Genomic DNA, 25,424 nt, shown 5'->3' on the forward strand with positions numbered 1-25,424 from the left:
TCTTTTCAACAAATAAAATGGCTTTTTTTCTCAAGCCTAGTAATTGATTTCTCTATAGCTTTTAACACCAATTGCCCTCTTTGTAATATTCGCTTACCTGTTTTTGTACCACTACTCTTTTCTGATCCTTCTACCTGTCTGACTGCTCCTTTACTGGATCTTCATCTAAACAAAACTTGCTAAGAAAGGAAGAGACCTCCCCGCCCCACTCTGAGTGCTTTTCTCCCTGAACTCTTTGTTTTCTATTTATCACTTCATTTCATTTCTATGAAGATGACTGTCCCTTCCAATTATCTAATACTAACTTCTTTTCTGACTTTCAGTCTCATATTTCTAACAATAGGACATATCAAATTGAATGTCTCACAAACATCTTGAACTCAGCATGTACAAAAAGGAATTCATAGTATATCTCAAAAACTCCTTTTCTTAACTTCCCTATTACTGTCAAGGGTGTCAACAGCTTCTTACATCTGTCACATCATTTATATGGGTTCACTCCAGTATGAATTCTCTGATGGAAAATAAGTTCTGTACTTCTGCAGAAAGTCTTTCCAAATTCATTACATTCATATGGTACATCTCCAATGTGAATGTTTTGATAGAAAATAAGGTTTCTACTCCAAATGAAGATCTTCTCATATTCATTACATTCATAAAGTTCAGATTTCTGCTTCTGAAGAAGAATTTCCCACATTCGTTAACTAATTGGATGGCAGAATTTTCTCCAGTATGAATTCTCTGATGCAGAATAAATTCTGATAAGAGGATCTTTCAACATTCCCTACATTCATGAGATTTCCATCTAGAATATATTCTGTCATTTTCATTAAGATATGAAATGTTTGGCCACCAGGAACACAAAGGCCATCTCTCCCTTCCCCTCTAGGCCTTTTCTGTTTGGAGATGGTCAGGTCCAGTTACCAAGACATCCAGCTGGACTACAGAGTAGACCAGTACTGGAAAGGAGGTGTGGAGAGGCCCAGATCAAACAAGAACAGTAAGTTTTGGGGAAGAAAGGAAGTGATGCTTCTTCTCTAATACCTCAATCACTCAGACTCACACCTTTGACCTGATATCCTAGAACTAGAGGGCAAAACAGGAAATTCTAGAATTATATAGTAAAGTAGAAAATACTGCAGGTTGCCAGAAAGGAAGAATTTATGACCAAACAAGAGATAAAAAACATTATAAAATACAAAAGGAATAATTTTGATTACACAAATTAAGAAGTTTTTGCACAAAGCCAATGAAATTAAGATTAGAAGGGAAGTAGAAAGCCGGGAGATAATTATGGGCGGCATTTCTGATAAAGGCCTAATTTCTAAAATATATAGAGAAATAAATCAAATTTATAAGAATATATGTCATTCCCCAATTGATATATGGTCAAAGGATATAAATAGGCTGTTTTATTAAAGCTATTTATAGTTATATGAAAAAACTCTCAAAGGATATGAACAGAGAATTTTCAGAGGATGAAATTGAAACTATTACCACTCATATGAAAGAGTGTTCCAAATCATTATTGATCAGAGAAATGCAAATTAAGACAACTCTGAGATACCACTACACACCTGTCAGATTGGCTAAGATGACAGGAAAAAATAATGATGAATGTTGGAGGGGATGCGGGAAAACTGGGACACTAATGCATTGTTGGTGGAGTTGTGAACGAATCCAACCATTCTGGAGAGCAATCTGGAATTACGCCCAAAAAGTTATCAAATTGTGCATATCCTTTAATCCAGCAGTGTTTCTATTGGGCTTATATCCCAAAGAAATACTAAAGAAGGGAAAGGGACCTGTATGTGCCAAAATGTTTGTAGCAGCCCTGTTTGTAGTGGCTAGAAACTGGAAAACGAATGGATGCCCATCAATTGGAGAATGGCTGGGTAAATTGTGGTATATGAATGTTATGGAATATTATTGTTCTGTAAGAAAGGACCAGCAGGATGAATACAGAGAGGACTGGTGAGACTTACATGTACTGAAGCTAAGTGAAATGAGCAGAACTAGGAGATCATTATACACTTCGACAACGATATTGTATGAGGACATATTTTGATGGAAGTGGATTTCTTTGACAAAGAGACCCAATTGAGTTTCAACTGATAAATGACGGACAGAAGCAGCTACACCCAAAGAAAGAACACTGGGAAACGAATGTGAACTATCTGCATTTTTGTTTTTCTTCCCGGGTTATTTATACCTTCTGAATCCAATTCTCCCTGTGCAACAAGAGAACTGTTCGGTTCTGCAAACATATATTGTATCTAGGATATACTGCAACATATCCAACATATATAGGACTGATTGCCATCTAGGGGAGGGGGGGAGGGAGGGAGGGGAAAAATCGGAACAGAAACAAGTGCAAGGGATAATGTTGTAAAAAAAATTACCCTGGCATGGATTCTGTCAATATAGTTATTATTAAATAAAAATTAAAAAAAAAAAACATCTAACTCACTATTAGTTAATGAATAGCAAATTAAAACAATTTTGCAGTGCCATCTCACATCTAATCAGATTGGCTAAGATGACAGGAAAAGATAATGATAAATTTTGGAGAAGATACAGAAAAATTGTAAGACTAATCCATTGTTGTTGGAGTAGTGAACTGATCCAATCATGCTGGAGAGCAATTTGGAATTATGCCCAAAACTTGTGTATATTGTTTGACCCAGCAATACTTTTACTATGTTTATATCCCAAAGAGAATATTAAAAATTAGAAAAGGAAACAAGGCAACAGTGTTTATCTCATCTCTGTGGTAGCAAAGAAATGGAAATTGGGGAATGCTGAACAAATTGTGCTATATGGATGTAATGAAATATTATTGTTTTGTAAGAAATGACAAGCAGGTAAATTTCAAAAAAACCTGAAAATATTTATATGACCTGATGCTGAGTGAAGTAAGCAGAAGCAGGAGAACATTGTACACTGTAACAGCAATATTGTATAGATGTTTGCTCTTCTTTGTTCTTCTCAACAATACAATGACCTAATACAATTCTAAAAAATTCCTGATGGAAAATGCTATCCATGTTCAAAGAAATAACTATGGCGTCTGAATGCAGACTGAAGCATACTATTTTAACTTTTGTTGTTTTTTTTCCTTTCTCATGGTTTTTTCTCTTTTGTTCTGATTAATATCATTGTGTATGTATAATCTATATCAGATTGACTGACATCTTGGAAAGGGGTGGGAGAGGGAGAAAAAAATGGTAATCAAAATCTTATAAAAGTAAATACCAAAAATTAATAAATAAATAAAAGTCTGACATTCTTTCCTCATCACCCTTAAATCTGGTGCCTTGTTTCTATGATTATATACCATTTACACTTTATATATCTTGTTTGTATACAATTGTTTGCATACCGTGTCTCCCACATTAGATTGTGAGCTCCTTGAGAGTACGCTGTTTTTTGTCATTTTTTTTCTGTCTCTAAAACTTAGTACACTGCCTGACAAATAGTAATTGCTTAATAAATATATGACTTAGATATGAATACTTCCTTAATTTTATCCCTGTGAATTTGATCTTCTTGGAACCAACTATAATAAATTTAGATTTATCTCTAACAAACTTCACCTTATTAGATTCAGCCCATTTCTCCAGCTTGTAAAGAGCTTCTTAGAGCCTGAGTATCCTCTAATTACAGCCATCCTTTATAATTTTGTGCCATCTGTAAATCTGATCCAAATCACAGCTAAAAAATGTTAAATAGCAAATGGCTAAGAAGAGATCCTAGATATACTCTATTTGATATTCTCTAAATCTAATCTTTCAGCTAGTTCTGAATCCCTCTAATTTAAAGGGTTCTACCTTTTTGGGGGGCATACAATTCATTTGGCAGTATGAAACCTTTCTATAACCTTTCTCAGAATATTTTTAAAATGCATACTATATGTATTTATATAGTTACCAAAAAAAAGTCAATTCTACTCGAACATACCTATTAAAATGTTTTAAAAAATAAGTTTACAGACTTCAGTTTAAGAACTCCTGATCTAACTCCAATAGCATCTAGTTTATATCTGTCAGCAAGAACAGTACAAAAGTCTTTAACAAGTTTGTTAAAATCCAAGAAAGCTATATCCATAGTCTTCTTATGTACTGTAATCATGTAATCATATAGATAAATAGGAAAAAAGGAAAAGATTTATTAGCTTCATTAATCTTCCTATGTGTCAGGAACTGCACTAACTTTTAGGGATACAGAGAAAAGAAAAAAATAAAGTACCTGCCCTCACGGAATTTATATCATGTTATAGAAAGAACACAGGAAGAAAACTGGATTAAGACCAAATGAAAGATAAAGATGAGAAGTAAAATAGATAATTCTGACTACATTAAATTATAATGGTCTTGTACAAACAAAAGCATTATAGTCAAAACTAGAAGGCAATTAGAAAACAAGGGGAAAAAATCTTTACAGTAAGTTTTTACGACAAAAGTCTTATTTCTCAATTATATATAGAAATGAGTCAAATTTATAAGATTAAATGATTAGAGGATATGAACAGGCAGTTTTGAGAAGAAATTAACACCACTTATAATCATATAAAGATGCTCTAAAAGTCAAACTTGATTAGTGAAATGTCAAAACACTGCATAACTTTCACTTTGTCCTCAAAGTATTACCAGATCCAGGAGTGATTAGTGGTCCCTCTAATTCAAGTGCCTCATCTTCAGACTGCTCATCTTGTTTTTTCTTTTTTTTCTTTGTTGGATCTCTAGGTTTTTTCAAGAGAGAGAGTTCTTCAGGATGTCTGATATCTAATAAAGAAAAATACAAATTAAAATTCTTTACTAGAACAAGAGAAAGCTAATACATTTATAACTTTAATAATCTGTTATTAGTCTGTATTAAGACAAGAAGGTATTTTTGTCTTAAGAACTTATGCAAAATTTCCTGTTGTTTTCCCACAAATCCTGTGTGTGTTTAAAAAAAATTCGTTGCAAAGCCATCAACTAGAATTGATAGGAGTTTACATATTTTAGAATTCTGATTAAATTTAACTATATCTATACATATATTAACTATACCTATTCATATATACATATAGATACATTAATATATACATATTAAATTTAACTATATTTATACATAAATTTAACTACATCTATAAATATCATATGTTTTCCACACCTATCTTTTAGTGGAAGGAAAAGCAGAAAAGAAGAGTTTTGAATAAACATAATTTTTTGTGAGTGATAATAATGCCTTTTGTCAAAGTATAGATGAACTACACACCTCTCAGATTGGCTAAGATGATAAGAAAAGATAATGACTTATGTTGAAGGGGATATAGGAAAACTGGGACACTGATACATTGTTGGTGGAACTGTGAATGGATTCAACTATTCTGGAGAGCAATTTGGGACTATGCCCAAAGGGTTATCACACAGTGCATACTCTTTACCCCAATTGTGTTTTTATTGGGTTTGTATCCCAAAGAGATCTTAAAGGAGTTCCCTCCATATGTACAAAAATGTTTGTGGCAGCCTTTTTTGTAGTGGCAAGAAACTGGAAACTAAGTGGATCCCATCAGTTGGAGAATGGCTGAATAAGTTATGGCATATGAATGCTATAAAATATTATTGTTCTATAAGAAACAACCAACAGGATGATTTCAGAGAGACCTGGAGAGACTTGCATGAACTGATGCTAAATGAAATAAGCAGAAGCAGGAAACCATTATACACAGCAACAAGAAGATTATATGAGCATCAAGTCTGATGGACGTAACTCTCTTCAACGTTGAGATGATTCAGACCAGTTCCAATGGTCTTGTAATCAAAAGAGACATCTACACACAGAGAAAGAACTGTGGGAACTGAGTGTGGTTCACAACATAGCATTCTCTTTTTGTTGTTGTCTGCTTGTATTTTATCATTTTCTTTTCTGATTTGATTTGTTTTTCTTGTATGACAAGATAATTATATAAATATGTATGCATATATTGAATTTAACATATATTTCTACCATGGTTAACATATATTGGACTACTTGCCATCCAGGGATGGGAAAAAGGAAAACTGGAACACAAGGTTTTGCAAGGGATAATGTTACAGAATTATCTTTGCATGTTTTGAAAAATAAAAGCTTTTTTTAAAAATTTCAGCATTTGTGATAAAGCCATGATGTTCTATATAATTATATATACTGCTAAACTGTATCCACATTCCCCATTTGAAATGCAGTCTAGTTCCATATAGTTCATGTTTCTCCTATTGCTTCTCTTCATCTCAAAACCCCTTGACATAATAATCCTCTATATATCCAGATCTGGGCTCTTCTCTGAACTTCAGCCTTGTATCACCAACTGGCTACTAGACAACTGCCAATGGCCAATATAAATCTCATTAATTTCCCCCTGAAACTTATACTTCCTTCAAATATCTCCATTTCTGTTCAAGGCATTATGATTCTTTAAGCCTTCAAGTCTATAACTTTGGCATTAATTAGGCCACCTCAGTTTGCCACGATTCATTGATCCAATCTATTGCGAAATCTTTCTATTTCTACCTCTACAACATCTTACAAGATTAACCCTTTATCTTTACTCAGCTATCATTTTAGTGATAGACCCTGATCATTCTCACTTAAATTAATGCAAGAGCCCACTGGTTTATCCAAGTCTCTCCCTCTTCTAGGCATCCTCCACATTGCTTGCTTAAGTGATCTTTCTTAGGTACAGATGTGACCATGTGACTCCCATACACAATAAATTCCAGGGACTTATTATTTCTAGAATTGAATATAGCCTCCTCTTTTTAGTTTTTAAAATTTTTCACAACTTGGTACCATCTTATCTTTTCAGCATTATTGTTAATTACTTCCCATACCATACTGAGATCCAAACAAACTGCCTCTTCTCTGTTCCTCATATATGGCATTACACCTCTCATCTCTCTGTCTTTTTGTACTGCCTGTCTCCCATGCTTTAAATGTATTCACTTTTTACCTATGCCTCAAAAAATTTCAAGACATAGTTCAAATATCACATTCTACATGAAGCTTTTCCTGATTCCCTCTCAAACTATTTGGTGTATGCATATATACATACACACACATATATTTTATCTTTTCTGTAAATACATTTATTCTCCATATACAACAATTCAATTCAACAAAAAATTTTGAGCACTTACTAGTGCATGTGCTGGCTTATGCTAGATGCTGGGGATACAAAACAAAAATAAGGCAGTCTGCTTTCAAGGAAGTTAGTCTTTTTGGAAGAAACGTACAGATAAATAAATAAATAATGTATGCATATTAAATATAAAATATTTAAGGGGAAGATGCCAACAGCTGAAGTTTTGTACTGAAGGAAACTGAGGAAAATATTAAAAATTAATTGGAAACCAAATAACAATCCTAAAGAAAATCATGTACAACAGATAATTTCTTTTAGGATGATAACAACAATGGAACAACATAACAAAATTTTGGACTCAAAATCAAAGTAGTTTTTAAGGTAAAGTATATATTCTACCTCTAAACACTTTCAATAGGTCACAAAATTACCCATCAAACTCAATAAAAATTTTAAAATGACAACAAATTGAAATTCTAAAAATCAAAAAATAAATAAACAAAATTGAAGGGAAAACAACTACAAAATTAATAAATGGGTACTTGAGTTTTTGTTGTTCAGGTTTGGATTTTTTGGGGGGAGGAAGAAAAATCAGATAAACTGTAATCAAAAAATGAAAAAAGTCAACAAATGACAATATAAATGAAAAGGATGTATGTATATAAAAATATGATACACATTATTTTGAATCAATCTTGAAAAAGAAATTATACAAGTCAAAAAATAAAGCTCCCAAAGTGAGGAAAAATATAAGACCAGATGGATTTAGAAGTGAATTCCCTGAGACATTTAAAAACTACTTGAAAAATAAAAAGGAAAAGAAACGATTCTACCAAAATCCTTCTACAACAGAAATATGGTCTTGTTATCTAAACTAAGGAAAATAAAGAAAATTTCAAACCTAATAAATATTGAAACAATTTAAATATGCAACAAGAACATTGTAAACAGCAACATATCATAAAATAATATATTATGACCAAATTGAATTTTTACCAGGAATGAAAGAATAGTTCAACATTTTTTGGGAAAAAACTAATCATAATTGACCATGTTAATAACAACAAGAAAAACTTGACAGCATACAAGAGACACTCATGTTGAACAGTACACCAAAATGCTAATAAAATCTTTACCTAAAACTATGAGCAAACATTTTATCTGTTAACAGGATAACTAGAAAATGTGATCAATAGTAAAACAAGGGTATCTTATTACTCTTCAATGCTAGATGTTGACTTTAGCAAAAGAAAAAGAAAAAGAAATCGAGGGAGTAACAAGAAGAAAAAGTGATCACTTTTTGTAGGTATATATTGGTTAGGGTTTAGAGAACCCTAGAAAATCAACTAAAAAAACTAATTGAAATAACTTTACAAAAGATGTAGGATATAAAATAAACTTACATAAATCACCTGCATTTTTATATATTACAAACAAAATTCAGCAAGAAAAGATAAAGAAATTACATTTAAAACTAATACAAAGAGTATAAAATGCCTCAGAATCTGCCCGCCAAGACAGTTGTCTTGATGTGCTTATGAGAAGCTACGGGGCAGATTTTTATTGACACTGATTCCTAAACAGTTGACTAAGGGGCTGGCCCAGTGCTCAGAAGTCTAGAAAGAATCATCAAAATTGTTTTTTTGGACCAATGGAATTAATGGAAATTTTCTGATGCCTATAATTTATTTTCTCAAGAGTATCTTATTTTTCCAATTAAATTTAAAGATATTTTTAATATTTACTTTTTAAAGATATTGAGTTCTAAATTTTTTTCCCTTCCTAATCTCCCCTGCCTCAAAATAGCAGGCAATCTGATTTAGGTATACATGTACAATCATTTTAAACATATTCCATTTTTGTCATGTTGCCAAAAAAAAGAAAAGACAAAAACCATGAGAAAGAAAAAGCAAATAACAATAATAACAGAAGTTGAAAATAAGTGTGCTTCATTCAGTCTCCATAGTTCTCTCTGAACAGAGATGGCATTTTCCATTCCAAATTTATTGGAATTGTCTTCGATCGCTGTATTGCTGAGAAGAGCCAAGTCTATCATAGTTGATTATCACATAATCTTGTTATTACTTTGTACAATGTTCTCCTGGTTCTGTTCACTCAGCAACAATTCATGTCTTTCCAGGGTTTTCCAAAATCAGCCTGCTCATCATTTCTTATACAAGACTATTCAATTACCTTCAGAGACCTCAGCTTATTCAGCCATTCCTCAATTGACGGGCATCCACTCAATTTGCAAATTCCTTGATACCACAAAAAGAGCTACAACAAACATTTCCCTTCTTTTATTATCTCTTTGGGATACAGACTCAATACTGGCACTACTAGATCAAAGAGTATACAGTTTTATAATCCTTTAGACATAGTTCCAAATTGCTCTCCAGAATGGCTGGACAAGGATACAGCTCCAAGTACCAGTACTCCCGTTTTCTCACATTCCTCCAACATCATTTCCTGTCATACTTGGTCAATCTGATAGGTGAGAGACAGTGTGTGAGAGCTGTTTTTATTTTCATTTCTCTAATCAATACTGATTTCGAGCATTTTTGCATATGACTAAAAATGGTTTTCATTTCTTCTTCTGAAAATTGTTCATATACTTTGGCTATTTATCAACTGGGGAATGATTTGTATAAATTTTACTTGGTTCTCTATATTTGAGAAAGGTTATTTCCCACCTTTCTGCTTCCTCGCTAATATTGGTTATACTGCTTTCATCTGTGTAAGAATTTTTTAATTTAATGTAATCAAATTGTGCATTTTGCATTTCATCATGTTCTTGATTTCCTCTTTGGCCATAAATTTCTCCCTTCTCCAAAGATCTGGCAGGTAAACTATTTCTTTTTCTCCTAGTTTTCTTCTAGTATCCTCTTTTATGTCTAAATCATGAACTCAACTTTGACTTTAGACGTTGGTCTATATCTACTTTCTTTCTTTTTAAAAATTATAGCTTTTTATTTTCAAAATACATGCATAAATGATTTTCAACATTCATTCTCACAAAACTTTGTTACAAATCCTTTCCTTCACCCCATCCCCTAGATGGCAAGCAATACAATATTATGTTAAACATGTGCAATTTTTCTATACATATTTCCACATATATAATGCTGCACAAGAAAAATTAGATGAAAAAGGGAAAAAATGAGAAAGAAAGGGGGAAAAGCAAGCAAGCAACAACAAAAAAACTGAAAATACTATGTTGTGATCCACATTTAGTTCCCACAGTCCTCTTTTTGGATACAGATGGTTCTCTTCATCAGAAGTCTATTGGAATAAGCCTGAATTATTGAAAAGAGCCACATCCATTGATCATCAGGTAATCTTGTTGTACTGTGTACGATGTTATCTTGGTTCTATTACTTCATTTACCATCGGTTCATATAAGTCTTTCTAGTATGCCTACTTTCTGCCACACTATTTTCGAGTTTTCCCAGCAATTTTTGTCAAATAGTGAGTTCTTATTTCAGAAGCTAGTCTTTGGGTTTATCAAATAGTAGATTACTATAGTCATTGACTATTGTGGTCTTCTATAGCTAAACTATTCATCTGATCCACCACTCTATTTCTTAGCTAGTACCAAATGCTTTCGATTACTGTCGCTTTATAATACAGATTTAGATATGATACTATTAGGCTACCTTAATTTGCATTCCCCGCCCCCTCCCCTTAATTCCCATGATATTCTCGACTTTTTGTTCTTCTAGATAAATTTTGGTTTTTTCTAATTAAAAAAAAACACAACAAAATAAAACAAAAAACTTTTTTTTAAAGCATTTTGACTAGCAAGGCACTGAATAAGTAGATTAATTTAGAAAGAATTGTCATTTTTATTACACGAGTATGGCCTACCCATGAACAACTGATATTTTTTTCTAATTTTTAGATCTGACTTTGTATAAAAAGTGTTTTTGTAATAGGGCTTTTGCTTCTTCATGTGAGGTAATTTACCTCATTTTCCTTCTCCTTTCCTCTTGTTCCAGTATAACCCTTTTTCTACCCATAATTTCTTTTTTATATCATCACATTACAATCAACTTATACCTATATCCTCCAAGTATACTCTTTCTAACTGTGCTGACAAAAATACTTTTCTCCAGTTATAAATATCATCTTCCCATGTAGAAATGTAAACATTTTAACCTTTAAAAAAAGTTCTCCCCCTCCCATTTACCTTTTTACACTTCTCTTGAGACTTGTATCTGAAGATCAAATTTTCTGTTCTGCTCTGGTCTTTTCATCAGAAAGGATTGAAAATCTCCCATTTTATTGAATATTTATCTCCACCACCACCCCACCCCGAAAGATAATGCTTACTTTTGCTGGGTAATTGATTCTTGCTTGTAGTCCAACTACCTCCTTTCCTTACAAAATATTATATTCCAAGACCTCTGTTCCTTTAATGTGGAAGCTGCTAGATCCTGGATAATTCTGATTGTGGCTCTTCAATATTTAAATAGTTTGTTTCTGCTCAGTTACACTATTTTCTCTTTTACCTGATAATTCTGGAATTTAGCTACAATTCCTTAGAGTTTTTTTTTGAGTTCTCTTTCTGGAGGAATAGGTGGGCTCTTCTAATGATGATTTTATCATTGGTTCTAGGTTATGAGGGAAGTTTTCTTTGAATATTTCTTGAAAGATGTCATCCAGATTACTTTATCATCATAGCTTTCAGGAAGTCCAATAATTCTTAGATTGTCTCTCCTATATCTCTTTTCCAGATCAGTTTTTCCAATGAGGTATTTTACATTTTTTTCTTTTTTCATTTTTTTCAGTTTCTTTGGCTGATTCTTGATATCTCATTGAATTATTCTTTCCATTTGTCCAACTCATAATTTTTAATGAATTATTTTCTCCAGTGAACTTTTTTTACCTACTTTTGCATTTGACTGGTTGTTTTATTTTGTTAGGTAGATTCCCCCCCTCCATTTTGACAACTATTTTTTAATGAGTTATTCTCTTTTTCCACTTCATCAATTCTATTTTTTAAGGAGGTTTTTTTTTTTTCCATTTTGCCTATTTTCTTTTTAAGGAGTTGTTTTCTTTACCAAATTTATTTTTTAAGGAGTTGTTTTCCTTAGTCAATTTCTAAGCTTTCTTTTCTAAGCTGTTGGCTTTCCCTCACAAACTTTCATAATTCTCTTGAGTATCTCTCATGTTTTCCCCCATTTTTCTTCTATCATTCTTCTAAGAGCCTTTCTGAACTCTTCCAAGAAAGCCTTTTGAATCAGAAACCAGTTCATCACTTGCTCTCAGGCTTCACTTGAAGGCATTCTGCCTTTGCTATCCTCTTCTGGATTTATGTTCTGATCATCCCTGTCTCTCTAGCTTTTTCAATGGTCAGAGATCTTTTTGCTTTTTTCCTCATTTTTAAAAAATTGAGTTCTGTTCTAAGGGCACAGGGGAGATTGTTCCAAACTTCTTTCGCAGGAGGACAGGATCTCTCATTACACTGGAGTCAATGGTGCTACAGAATATTTCACTGCACTGGATAGTCACGTCCCACCTGTTATTCTGGGATTTGAGGGCTCACAATTTCCCTTCTGTTATTGCTTTGGAGTCTCATAGCTAGTCTGCTGATCCACTAACCTTCTGAACTAGGCTAGGGTAGCCAATGCTGCTGTACTTTGGCTAAGAACTTGGGTTGAGCCTGGGTTGGGCCACTCTCCTACTGCCTAACTGAGACACTTTTCCTGAAGTCCTTGTAAGATATCTTAAGTTGGAAGTTTGTTGCACTCTGAATATTTGTGCTTCTGTCATTCAAAAATCCATCCAGAAGCCTGATCTAAATACTGATGCTAAGAGAAGCTGGGGAGAGCTCAGGCCATGTCCTGTCTTCTTTCCATCATCTTAGCTCTACGCCCCCCACCCCAAAAAAAATCAAGAGTTACAAGTATCATCTTCCCATTTAGCATCATTAGCTAAAAGTATCTAACTTTTAAATAACATTTTTCCCCCTTTCCTGTTTACCTTTAAATGCTTCTCTTGAATATTGTATTTGAAGATCAAATTCTCTGTTCAGCTTTGGACTTTTCATCAAAAATGATTGATCATGGCTTTCAAGTATTCTGATAATTCTTAAATTATTTTTCCTGGATCTTTTTTCCAGGTCAATTGTTTTTCCAATGAGGTGTTTTACACTATTTTTCATTAAAAAAAAAAATTGTTTGATTGATTCTTGATGTCTCATTGAGTCATTAATTTCCCTTTGTCTGATTCTAATTTTTAATGAATTATTCTCTCCAGTTAGTTTTTGTGTAACTTCTTTTCCACTTGGCTAATTCTACTTTAAAGGAATTGTTTTATTCAGTGGAATTTTTTTTTTTCCCATTTTGCCGATTCTATTTTTAGGGAGCTGTTTCTTGAGACAATTTTTGTGCTTCCTTTTCCAAAATGTTGGCTTTTTCCCCAACTGACTTTTTTTTTCATAATTCTCCTGCATAGCTCATTTCTCAATTTTTCTTCTCCCTCTCTTATCTTACTTTTAAAATCCTTTTTGAGCTCTTCCAAAAAAAAAACTTTTGAGCTTGTAACCAATACATATTCCCCCTTTGAGCTTCAAATAGTCATTTTACCTTTGCTGTGATTTTCTGAGTTTGAGTTCTGATTTTACCAGTCACCATAGTAGCTTTTCTATGGTCAGGACTGTTATTGTTTTTTTTTTGTTTGTTTGTTTTGTTCATTTTTAAAAGCAAATTTTCTTTCTGCTCTTCAGGCACAGGGAAGACTGTTCCAAATTTCTTTTGCAAGAGGAGCAGGGCTTCACACTGGCTTTTCTTACTGGGGGGCCAGAGGTGCTACCTTTCCCACTGCACTGACCTAGTCAAGTCTGTTGTGCCAGGGCTTGGGGGCTCACAATTTGCCTTCTGTGTTTGAATTCAAGTTCTCAAAGCTGGCCTGGTGAGCTGCTGGCCCACTGAGGCAGGGCAGAGGGTCCTTAGCTGCTGGTTTATATGGCTAAGCACCTCCTATTGACTTCTTTACATCATGGCTGAGCTAGACCACACTCCCTTTATGCCTAAGTGATAATAGACCTTTTCTTAAGATAGAAAATTGTTTTACTCCAAATTTTTGTGAGTTCTGTCACTCCAGAGTCCATTTAGAGGTTTCATTTAGCATTGCTTCCGAGGGATACTAGAGAGAGCTCAGGCAAGGTCCTGGCTTCTATCCACCACCTTGGCTTCTCCTGTCTACAATTTATTTAGTAGTGAACATTCTTAAGACACAGAGAATTTAAAATATAATATTCTAAAAGTTTACAAGCAAGAATCACCACATCTTTAATGAAATATAGAGGATTCTCAAACATTCCTGATGAAAAGACCTGACCTTGGTTGAAAAAACAACTTTTTCCCCCGATATATTTTATTTTTCCAAATACCTTATATAAAGACAGTTTTCAATATTCATGTTTGTAAGACTTTGTGTTCTAAATTTTTCTCTCTCTATTCTTTATACCCTTCCCCCCTCAACACAGCAAGTAATCTGGTATACATTAAATATGTGCATTCCTTTAAACAGATTTCTAGTTTTGTAATGAATAACTTTTCTTGAAATTTGGATTCAGGATTCTGTCTGGTTTGTTTTCTAGATTTCTGTGAAAGAAGTATGATAGGGAAGTTAAATTGTGCTTTTTCTGCTACTTTTGAACTCTACCTCCAACAATTATTCTTCACTATATCTTATCTAGTCCTATCTCAAATAATCTAATCAATAGAAAAAGCCATTTAAATCCCTAAATAATTCACCAAAGCAACATCTTTTTCTATTAAAACATGCAATGGACTGAAATAATTAAATTGTGACAGTAGCTATGTATATGATTACAATGAAAGATGATACCTTTTTATCACTTTAAAAGTTTGCAAAATGTTTTACATGACTTCATGCTAGCCATTTATCTCTGTTCAAATCATTTAAACTTCTGGGATCCTCAGTTTTCTCCACTGTACAGTAAAAAAGTTGGACTATATTATCTATGACATCCCTTCCATCTCTAAATCTTATAAGCTTTTTAAATTTAAAAATTCTTATTACCACATTTAGTTATTATAATATTAATGCCTCTCACCTTTATTTTCCATTTTTATAACCCTAACTCTGACTGTATTTCCACTTACCACTCTTCCAAGTATTTTGTATATCATATACTATTAAACCAATAATAACTTTTAATTTAGTTTTCTCTTTTCATTCAGTCAAAATTGAGAAGCCACCTTTTGTAGGCCTAACCTAAAATTAAACATGCCAAATGAGCTTTTATATCATATATTATAATCCAAAAATTTTTTTATCAATTTAAAAGAAAAAAAATAACAATAAATAAAAGCTTGAGGAACTCAAAAATTTCACAAACTAGCCACTAGCCTTTAAAATTTAATGAAGGAAGAGAGGAAAGCAACGTGTACAAGTTAAAAAAAATCTAACATGTAGTATTCCAAAAGGTTTGATCTTGGGAAGGGTTGCTTTCTCACACTTACACCTGCATCATAGCAAGAAAAGTGAATAGAAAAAAAAGTCAAGCAAAAATAGGAATCTAACAAGTAGTTTTCAAAGGGAGTTTTCAAAGACTGCAAAACTTATAGTAGCCAGTTTGGGAAGGATATTAAATAATTTAATTTCATTTTAAAAACATTTATGTTAAAAAGAAATTATTACTATGAACTTAATATATTGCATTTATAAAGTTCTGAGTGACTAACATAATAAGGAAGGAATTAAACAGAATAATTCAGCATATATGGCTTTTTAAATGCATTTCCAATATATGTTTAAATTCCAAAATATGACTAAATAAAAAAAAAACACATCTTGCTAATAAGCATTTTTTGTCCAAGTTCAAATATGCAAATAAGACTACTTAAAATTCATTTGAAAGAAAATGACCACTGTATTGCCAATACAGTCGTCATTTTGTTTCAAATTGTCATCATGATAAAACTTTTGATTATGGAGAAACCTGTAAATGACAAGAAAATCCCAAAATCTCTTCAAAACACATTTAATTTAAAAGCCTAAGCTTTAGTACTACAACTAATGAAACTCTAGGGATTACCAAAAGTGCACCGCTATATTTATATTAAATTACACAGAACATTCCTTTACTTTTTATCTTTTTCAAGCACTGAAATCCAAGAATGCTAATTAGGTTTAGAAAGCAACATAAATTACACCAGCCACAATACTAAATTCACCTAAAACTTTCATTTCTGTTTTTTCCTTACCCAATTATGAAGTGCCTTGATCTCTTGTCCACAAAACCATTCAGTTGCCTTTCCACACCAACAGTGGCCTGAAGGAGAGAAGCCTTTATATTTTTCCACCTTTCTATGGAAATCTAAAGTCAGTACACAATTTAGTTATGATTTTCCTTTCTATGATGCTTTCTATAATAAACAATCTGGTTTTGCCAATTTGGGTAAACTTAAATGTCTAAAGTAATACAATACAATTTTCCTCCCAAATAATGTAGCAAAACTACCATTCATAAATAAAAAGAGCTCTTATGAAAGTGAGTTTTTTGGTATTCACATAAATAGCATAACCTCCTAAAGTCAGTGATAGTTGGATTAAACTGTAGGCAAGTGAAAACACTGGAGAAAGTTTAGGTTGTCTGTATGGGAAGTTACAATTCAAATGTAAATTCCACATAACAAGAAATGATTCTTATGCCAGAATTTGGGGTTACAGGTTTACTCTTGTGCTTATTTAACTCAGTTGACAAAAAACTTAACTCATTTGTCAAAAGATGGAGGTACACTATTGTATTCAAGGAAAATGTAAGTTAAAAGTATCCCTAAAGACTTTGCCCAGAATGGTAAAGAGCACCTGAAGCTCTATTCTCTTGGATGTATTTTATCTCTGTAGAGCACAGACAATGCTGTATTTAAAAAAAGGAAGTACACTGGCAATAATATTTTGCTTACTGTCACATTTTTCTTCTTCCTACCTGGGAATATACCTCGAAAAATTCAATACATGTCAACTATGATTATTAGTAGAAAAGTATTCTCTTTGCAAAACTTCCTTTCACATACATTTTAGAAATACACTTATTAACTAGGCACAGACCAATATCACATATCTTATATATACCAAAATGTTGTTTTTTGAACAAATGGGTTCACGATTTAGATGTAGTGATATTATAAGCAAATTAGGAGCGCAAGAGATAATAAAGTCAGATCTTTAGAGAAGGGGAAATTTATGATCAAAGAAGAAATAGAGAACATTATAAAATGCAAAATGGATAATTTTTATTACATTAAATTAAAAAGGTTTTGCACAAACAAAAATAATGCAACCAAGATTAGAAGGGAAATTGAAAGGTAGGAAAACTTTTAGAGTCAATGTTTCTGATAAAGCCCTCATTTCTAAAATATACAGAGAATTGAGTCAAATTTACAAAAATACAAACTATATCCCAATTGATAATTGGTCAAAGCATAAGAATAGATAATTTTCAGGTGAAATTAAAGCCATCTATAGTCCTAAGAAAAAAAAAACTCCAAATCATTATTAATTAGAGAAATGCAAATGAAAACAATTCTGAGGTACCACCTCACACGTATCAGGTTGGCTAAGATAACAGAAAAAAATATGATAAATATTGCAGAACACGTGGGAAAAATGGAACCCTGATATAATGCACTGTTGGTAGAGTTGTGAACTGATACAGTCATTCTGGAGAGCAATTTGGAACTATGGCCAAATTATGCATACCTGTTGTTCTAGCAGTATCACTGCTGGATCTGTATCCCAAAGAGATGATAAAAAAGGGGAAAGGGCCCACATGTATAAAAAATGTTTGCAGAAGCCTTTTTTTTGTGGTGGCAAGGAATTAAAAATTGAGTATATGCCCATCAACTGTGGAATGGCTAAACAACTTATGGGATACAAATATAATGGAAGCAAGCCCGTTTCATAAAACTCTGGAATGAATTACATGAACTGATGCCAAGTGAAGTAAACAGAACCAGGAGAATGTGGTACCCAGTAATAGAAAGATTATATGATAATCAACTATGACACTTAACTCTTCCCAGCAATACAGTGATCCAAAACAATTCCATTAGACTTGAGATGGAAAATGCTATTCACATCCAGAAAGAGAACTATGGAGATTGAATGTAGATAGAAACATATTGTTTTTACCTTTTTTTGTTATTTGCTTTTTGTAGAGGGCTGAAACTATTGAGTCGATGCACTGAGGTCAGGACTACCAAGCACTTAAGGCTAACTACTGATTGGACAATACTCTAAGCATATGCCATACTTGGAAAATGGTCCTTTCCGCTATCTGTGCTGGCTCAATGATTGTTGTATACAAAGGATTGTAGGAGGGACTAGGGGGTAGAGTAAAACTAGCCAGAGTCACTCTTGAGCGGTAGATAAGGGAGAAGGGGGTTGCGGAGATTCTGCTTCCATCCTGTTCAATCCTGCATCTAAGAACCAAGAATAAAGAATAAGGACTTTTGCTTACCCTGACTCCAGCTGCTTCTGGGGTGTCCTAGTGTTACCACTAGGTATACACACACACACACACACACACACACACACACACACACACACACAAAATAATACAATTGGCCTTAAAAAATCCTGCAAGTTATAGAAAAAAAGAAGTTTTCAGAACACCCAGATGAGGAAGTGTGATGAAAATGAGGACAATGGAGGGATTAAAAGCAATATCACCAGAGGGCATGGGGAGTTAAGTGAAGATGAAGGGTGTGGTGAAGTGGTGAATGGCATGGTGATTCTCCCTCTCCAAAGCAGCTTCAATTCTGCAAAAACCAGAACTGGTTCTTGACATGTCCCCATCAACTTCACCTTCTGGGATGGACCGGGGAGGGGTGGTGAGAGAGGCAGTGACACCACCAGCACCTCCTCCTGCCAAATCACCTCCTCCTATGACTAGATTGCAAAAGGCAGTACTTAAAGCCAGGGAAGAAGGCCAGATTTTAGGTGATTTGCAACTGGAAATGTATCCAGTGATTCAAGAGTTTGACTCTTCAGGTCAAGAAAGTAGAAAATACGCTTCTTTTCATATAGAAATCCTCAAAGATCTGAAAAAGGCTTGCACTCTTTATGGGACTACATCAGCTTATGTTAAGATGTTACTACAGAATTTGGCTTATGAAGTCTTAACCCCTAGGGACTGGAAATCTATAGCAAGGACATGCTTAGAACCTGGACAAAACTTGTTGTGGCTTTCTGACTATAGTGAGCTTTGTAGGACACAAGCCCAACAAAATAGTCATAGTGGACTTAATCACCTGTGACCAACTAAAAGGTGTAGGTTCTTAAGCAGAAATTTCAGTACAGATTAATTACCCCTTAGCAGCATATGGGCAAATTGCTACTGCTGCTATTAAAGCTTGGACTTTGCTCCCCAATAATAACAACAAAGATGAAGCCTTCACAAAAATAACAAGGGCCAAATGAACCCTTTGCTGACTTTGTGGGACGTTTGCAGACAGCTATCACAAGAACTAATGTTGAAAATGCAGTAACAGACATTATGATAAGGCAACTTGCTAAAGAAAATGCTAATGAGGTTTATAGACGAATTATACTAGGATTACGCAAGGATGCTCCTTTAGAGATCATAAGACGCTATGCCACAATGGGCACAAATGCCTTTTATAGCCAGGCTATACACACCTGAAGCGGGGTGATACATGCAGGTTAAAGGTAAAAGGTTGGAGCAAAACCTACTGTGCTTCAGGTGAAGCCAAAAAAGCAAGGGTAGCCATCCTGATCTCAGATCAAGCTAAAGCAAAAATTGATCTAATCAAAAGAGATAAGGAAGGGCACTATATCTTGCTAAAGGGTAGAATGAATAATGAAGAAGTATCTATATTAAACATATATGCACCAAGTAGTGTAGCATCTAAATTCTTAAAAGAGAAATTAAGAGAGCTGCAAGAAGAAATAGACAGTAAAACTATAATAGTGGGAGATCTCAACCTTGCACTCTCAGAATTAGATAAATCAAACCATAAAATAAATAAGAAAGAAGTCAAAGAGATAAATAGAATACTAGAAAAATTAGATATGATAGATCTCTGGAGAAAATGTAATGGGGACAGAAAGGAGTACACCTTCTTTTCAGCAGTTCATGGAACTTATACAAAAATTGACCATATATTAGGACATAAAAACCTCAAACTCAAATGCAGTAAGGCAGAAATAGTGAATGCATCCTTTTCAGACCATGATGCATTGAAAATTACATTCAATAAAAAGCCACAGGAAAGTAGACCAAAAAATAATTGGAAACTAAATAATCTCATACTAAAGAATGATTGGGTGAAACAGCAAATTATAGACATAATTAATAACTTCACCCAAGAAAACGATAATAATGAGACATCATACCAAAATGTATGGGATGCAGCCAAAGCGGTAATAAGGGGAAATCTCATATCTCTAGAGGCCTATTTGTATAAAATAGAGAAAGAGAAGGTCAATGAATTGGGCTTGCAACTAAAAATGCTAGAAAAGGAACAAATTAAAAACCCCCAATCAAACACTAAACTTGAAATTCAAAAAATAAAAGGAGAGATCAATAAAATTGAAAGTAATATTTTTACTAAGAGTTGGTTCTATGAAAAAACCAACAAAATAGACAAACCCTTAGTAAATCTGATTAAAAAAAGGAAAGAGGAAAATCAAATTGTTAGTCTTAAAAATGAAAAGGGAGAACTCACCACTAACGAAGAGGAAATTAGAGCAATAATTAGGAGTTACTTTGCCCAACTTTATGCCAATAAATTCGACAACTTAAATGAAATAGAAAAATACCTCCAAAAATATAACTTGCCTAAACTAACAGAGGAAGAAGTAAATATCCTAAACACTCCTATCTCAGAAAAAGAAATAGAACAAACTATTAATCAACTCCCTAAGAAAAAAACCCCAGGACCAGATGGATTTACATCTGAATTCTATCAAACATTTAACGATCAATTAACTCCAATGCTAAATAAACTATTTGAAGAAGTAGGGATTGAAGGAGTCCTACCAAACTCCTTTTATGACACAGATATGGTACTGATACCTAAACCAGGTAGGCTGAAAAAAGAGAAAGAAAATTATAGACCAATGTCCCTAATGAATATTGATGCTAAAATCTTAAATAAAATATTAGCAAAAAGATTACAGAAAATCATCCCCAGGATAATACACTATGACCAAGTAGGATTTATACCAGGAATGCAGGGCTGGTTCAATATTAGGAAAACTATTAACATAATTGACTATATCAACAACCAACCAAACAAAAACCATATGATCATCTCAATAGATGCAGAAAAAGCATTTGATAAAATCCAACAGCCATTCCTAATAAAAACACTTGAGAGCATAGGAATAAAAGGACTTTTCCTTAAAATAGTTAGGGGCATATATTTTAAACCTTCAGTAAGCATCATATGCAATGGGGAAAAACTAGCCAGGCTATGATGCAGACTCCCCAAAATCCAAACATGGGAAGACAGGGTCCCTTTTGGCAAGGGACTTCCAGAGAGACTCGTCAATGCTTCCAGTGTGGTAAAGTAGGGCATCTGAAAGCTCAATGTTGGCATAGAGACAGAGTGAGGAAACAGGGTGGGAGAACAAGATCCAATACCCCATGTCCAAAATGCAACAGAGGCTTCCATTGGGCCTCAGAATGTAGACTGATTCAGGGAAACAGGATGAGGGGCCCAGCCCCAGGGCCCAAGACAAAAAACACTTGGGCCATGATGGCAGCCAATGGTACACCCAGAGAGTGCCTAGAAGTCCAATACCCAGACATGACCAATCAGCCAGGAAACTATATGATGGGAGAAAGGGATTATACAATCAACTATCAGAAAGCAATCTAATGGAAGAAAGGGATTACAATTGGGAAGAATAGAGTTGTATGTAGCTGGGACAACTGAGATACTCCATGGAGAGGTGAAATCTGTTCTTCTCCAGCCTATGGATCCCTTGCCTCCAGGCACAGTAGACTTGATCATTTCACCTCCTGAGAGCACTTACAAAACAGTGTCCATCCACACACTGATGTGGGAAACTGGGGAATGTGTCGATAATATCCCAGTCACTAATACAGGGTAGACAATGTGTGACTTATCAGGTTTACTAATACAACTCTTAATAAGCAATCTGGTGATAGTCGCCCAGATTCTGACTGCAAGCAACAAAACCCAGGAATATACTGGATAGCAGCTGTGACAGTTGACCGATCTATGCCCACTATCTATGAAATGGCATGCCATTAGAAGGATTGGTAGACACTGGTGCAGATTGTACAGTCATCAGAGGTGCCAACTGGCCCAGTCACTGGACAGGATGAAGGCAGATACCTACATGTCTGGCATAGAGGGATCAATAACAGCTGAAGTTAGTGCTACCCCTTTGAGATGGATATTTGAAGAGGAAACAGGAGTTTTACTCCTTTCATACTTGAAAAAATCCCCATCAATCTGTGGGGAAAAGACATTTTACAACAATTAAGAGTTAAAAATGAATACTTTAGTTTTTTAGGCAGGGCTACTGTTCAAGGCCTGCCAACACTTTCACCTGTTCCTATCCAATGGAAAACAGATACACCAGTGTGGATAGAACAGTGGCCCTTAGGTAGCAATAAAATTCAGGTCTTATTAGATATAGTACAGGAGCAACTTGACCAAGGATACTTACAACCTTCTCTAAGTCCTTGGAATTCCCCAGTATTTGTTGTAAGAGAAATCTGGAAAATGGAGGATGCTGACTGATTTAAGAAAGGTAAATGAACAGATGGAAACTATGGGAACTCTTCAGCCTGGACTTCCATCTCCTACTCAATTGCCTTAAGAATGGCCTCTTTGGGTGACATTAAGGATTATTTCTATTCTATCCTTGTAGGTAAGGAGGATAGGAAAAGATTTGCCTTTTCAGTGCCCAGCATTAACTTAGCTGAGCCTTATAAAAGATATGAATGAACAGTTTTGCCACAGGGAATGAAAAACAGCCCTACTATGTGTCAAATGTATGTTGCTGCTGCTCTTACTCCAGTAAGAAAAGCATTTCCAAAAGTTATGTTATTACATTACATGGATGATATGTTGGGATGTGCACCTGAAGAACAAATGTTAGAAGCAAGTCTACAAAAGACCATGGAAACACTAAGATACTACAAATTGCACATCACTCCACAAAAAATTCAAAGACACGCTCTTTTTCAATATTTAGGATATGAAGTACATCCTAAGGTGCTCGCAGTACAAAAATTTTCCTTAAGAACAGAAGAAAAGTTAAACACCTTAAATGACTTTCAGAAATTGATAGGAGATATCCAATGGATGTGACCAGTGTTAGGCTTGACTACTGTTATATGACATTTTAAGGGGAGACAGTGCTTTAAACTCACCACGTCAGCTTACAAAAGAAGCTCAAGAGACTTTAAGAGAAGTTGAACTGACTTTATGCAATGTGGGTGAAAGAGTCACTCAAAAACCCTTGGAAATAACAGTTTTAGCTACACAAGAGGCAGTCCTTCATCAAGGAGACAGTGTGATAAAGTGGGTGAACCTCCCGGCACAACCAGATCGAAGCCTTACTTCTTACCCAGTGCTTGTGGCTAGAATTTTATTAAAGGCAATTAAGCGAGCAGTATAATTATCTGTGATAAGACCTGATAAGATATATGCCTTTTATACTAATGCACAAATTAATGTATGCTGTGAAACCATCCCAGAGTGGCAAATTTTATTGGCCATGGCTCCAAATTTTGCACATGGGTCTCCATTAAAAATAGCCAGACTATTACATAATTGGTGATGGATTCTTGAAGAAAAAGTTTCTAAAATTCCTCTTAAAGGACCAACTATCTGTACATATGCATCCAAACATAATATTTGTGCTGTATACTCTTATGACTTAACTATAAAGAGAATAGTCAGAACTCCTTTTCAGTCCACTCAGCAGAATGAATTATATGCAATCATTCTAGCTCTTACTTATTATCCAGGAGATATAAATATAATATCTGATTTGGCCTATTCAGTAGGTGTGGTACAAAGAATTGCCACAGCCCAAATAAAATTTGTAGCTCTAATTTTAAGTTTAAGGAACTTCAAGAGCAAGTAAGAAAGCATCCAGGTTAAGATTTCTATTTTGCATGTCCACTCTCATAGTGAACATCCAGGTCCAATTTTTAATGGTAATTCAAAAGCAGATAGCCTTCTAACTATGCTGGTTAATACTCCTTTATTTCAAGAATCTGAAGAATCTCATTTTAAATATCATCAGGCTGCTCGAGCTTTACATTTGGAATAACAAGAGAGGAAGCTAGGAGCATAGTAAAAGCCTATACAGCTTGCCTTCCTTCCTATGCTCCTACATTGCCTCCAGGGAAAACCCTCATGGTCTGAGACCCAATGAAATTTGACAAATAGATGTGACCCACTATAAATCTTTTGGTCGTCTTTCTTTTATCCATGTTGTGGTAGACACTTTTTCAGGATTCACTTTTGCAATACTAGCAGCAAGAGACAGCCCAAGTGGTCATTGAATTCCTCATGCAAGCATTTGCAATTATGGGTGTGCCATAAGCAATAAAAACAGACAATGGACCTACATATACTTCTAAACATTTTGCACACTTTTGTGCACAGTATAAGATTTTACACACCACTGGCATACCCTTTAATCCTCAAGGATAGGCAATAGTAGAGAGGAGAAAGAGAGACATTAAGACGCTCCTCCAAAAACAAAAGAAAGGGGGAGCGACAGGTAATCCTAGAGAACTTCTAAATCTAGCTCTTTATACTATTAATTTCTTGATTTTTGACAAAGATGCACTGGTTCCCGCAGGCAAGTTTTATAACCCACCAGAAGGGCAGTGTCCAGTGCAAGCAGCTCCACTATCTTTACCAGGTGATGTAGAGAGACACAGAATGTGGTGAATGGAAGGGACCAGATAGATTAACTGCTTGGAGGACAGGATTTGCTTCTATCTCCACAGATGGAGAAGGAATCAGATGGATGCCAACAAGCCATATTCACCTTGTCCATTGGAGAGAGACAGAGCAGACCCTTGAAACAAAGGAGAAGATCCAAGAAACATCAGATGGTTCCATTGCTAACTGTGCCCACCACTGAAAGAGCATGGCAGTTATGGTGTTTGACTCATGGACATCAAAAATTGTTAGACTTCAAAACCCTCAAGAATCATTAGATTCTTTGAGACATGATTAAGATTGTTATAGGACTTCAAAACCCTCATGAATCATTGGATTTTCAGAGAAAAGATAAGACTGTTGCAGGACTT

At 34.4% G+C, this 25,424-nt stretch overlaps 1 protein-coding gene across 4 annotated transcripts in view; it reads right to left on the reverse strand.

Annotated features, from left to right (window-relative positions):
* The window catches only part of FERMT2 (FERM domain containing kindlin 2), a 130,113-nt gene that overhangs the window by 54,814 nt on the left and 49,875 nt on the right, over positions 1 to 25,424 (reverse strand). For all 4 annotated transcript variants that reach the window (XM_051977958.1, XM_051977959.1, XM_051977960.1 and 1 more), the window contains exon 4: positions 4,650 to 4,784. In XM_051977958.1, the coding sequence (XP_051833918.1) occupies positions 4,650 to 4,784 (135 nt within the window). The remainder of the gene's footprint in view (positions 1 to 4,649; positions 4,785 to 25,424) is intronic.

This window comes from Antechinus flavipes, chromosome 2 (assembly GCF_016432865.1).
Source record: "Antechinus flavipes isolate AdamAnt ecotype Samford, QLD, Australia chromosome 2, AdamAnt_v2, whole genome shotgun sequence".
Taxonomy (NCBI): Eukaryota; Metazoa; Chordata; class Mammalia; order Dasyuromorphia; family Dasyuridae; genus Antechinus; species Antechinus flavipes.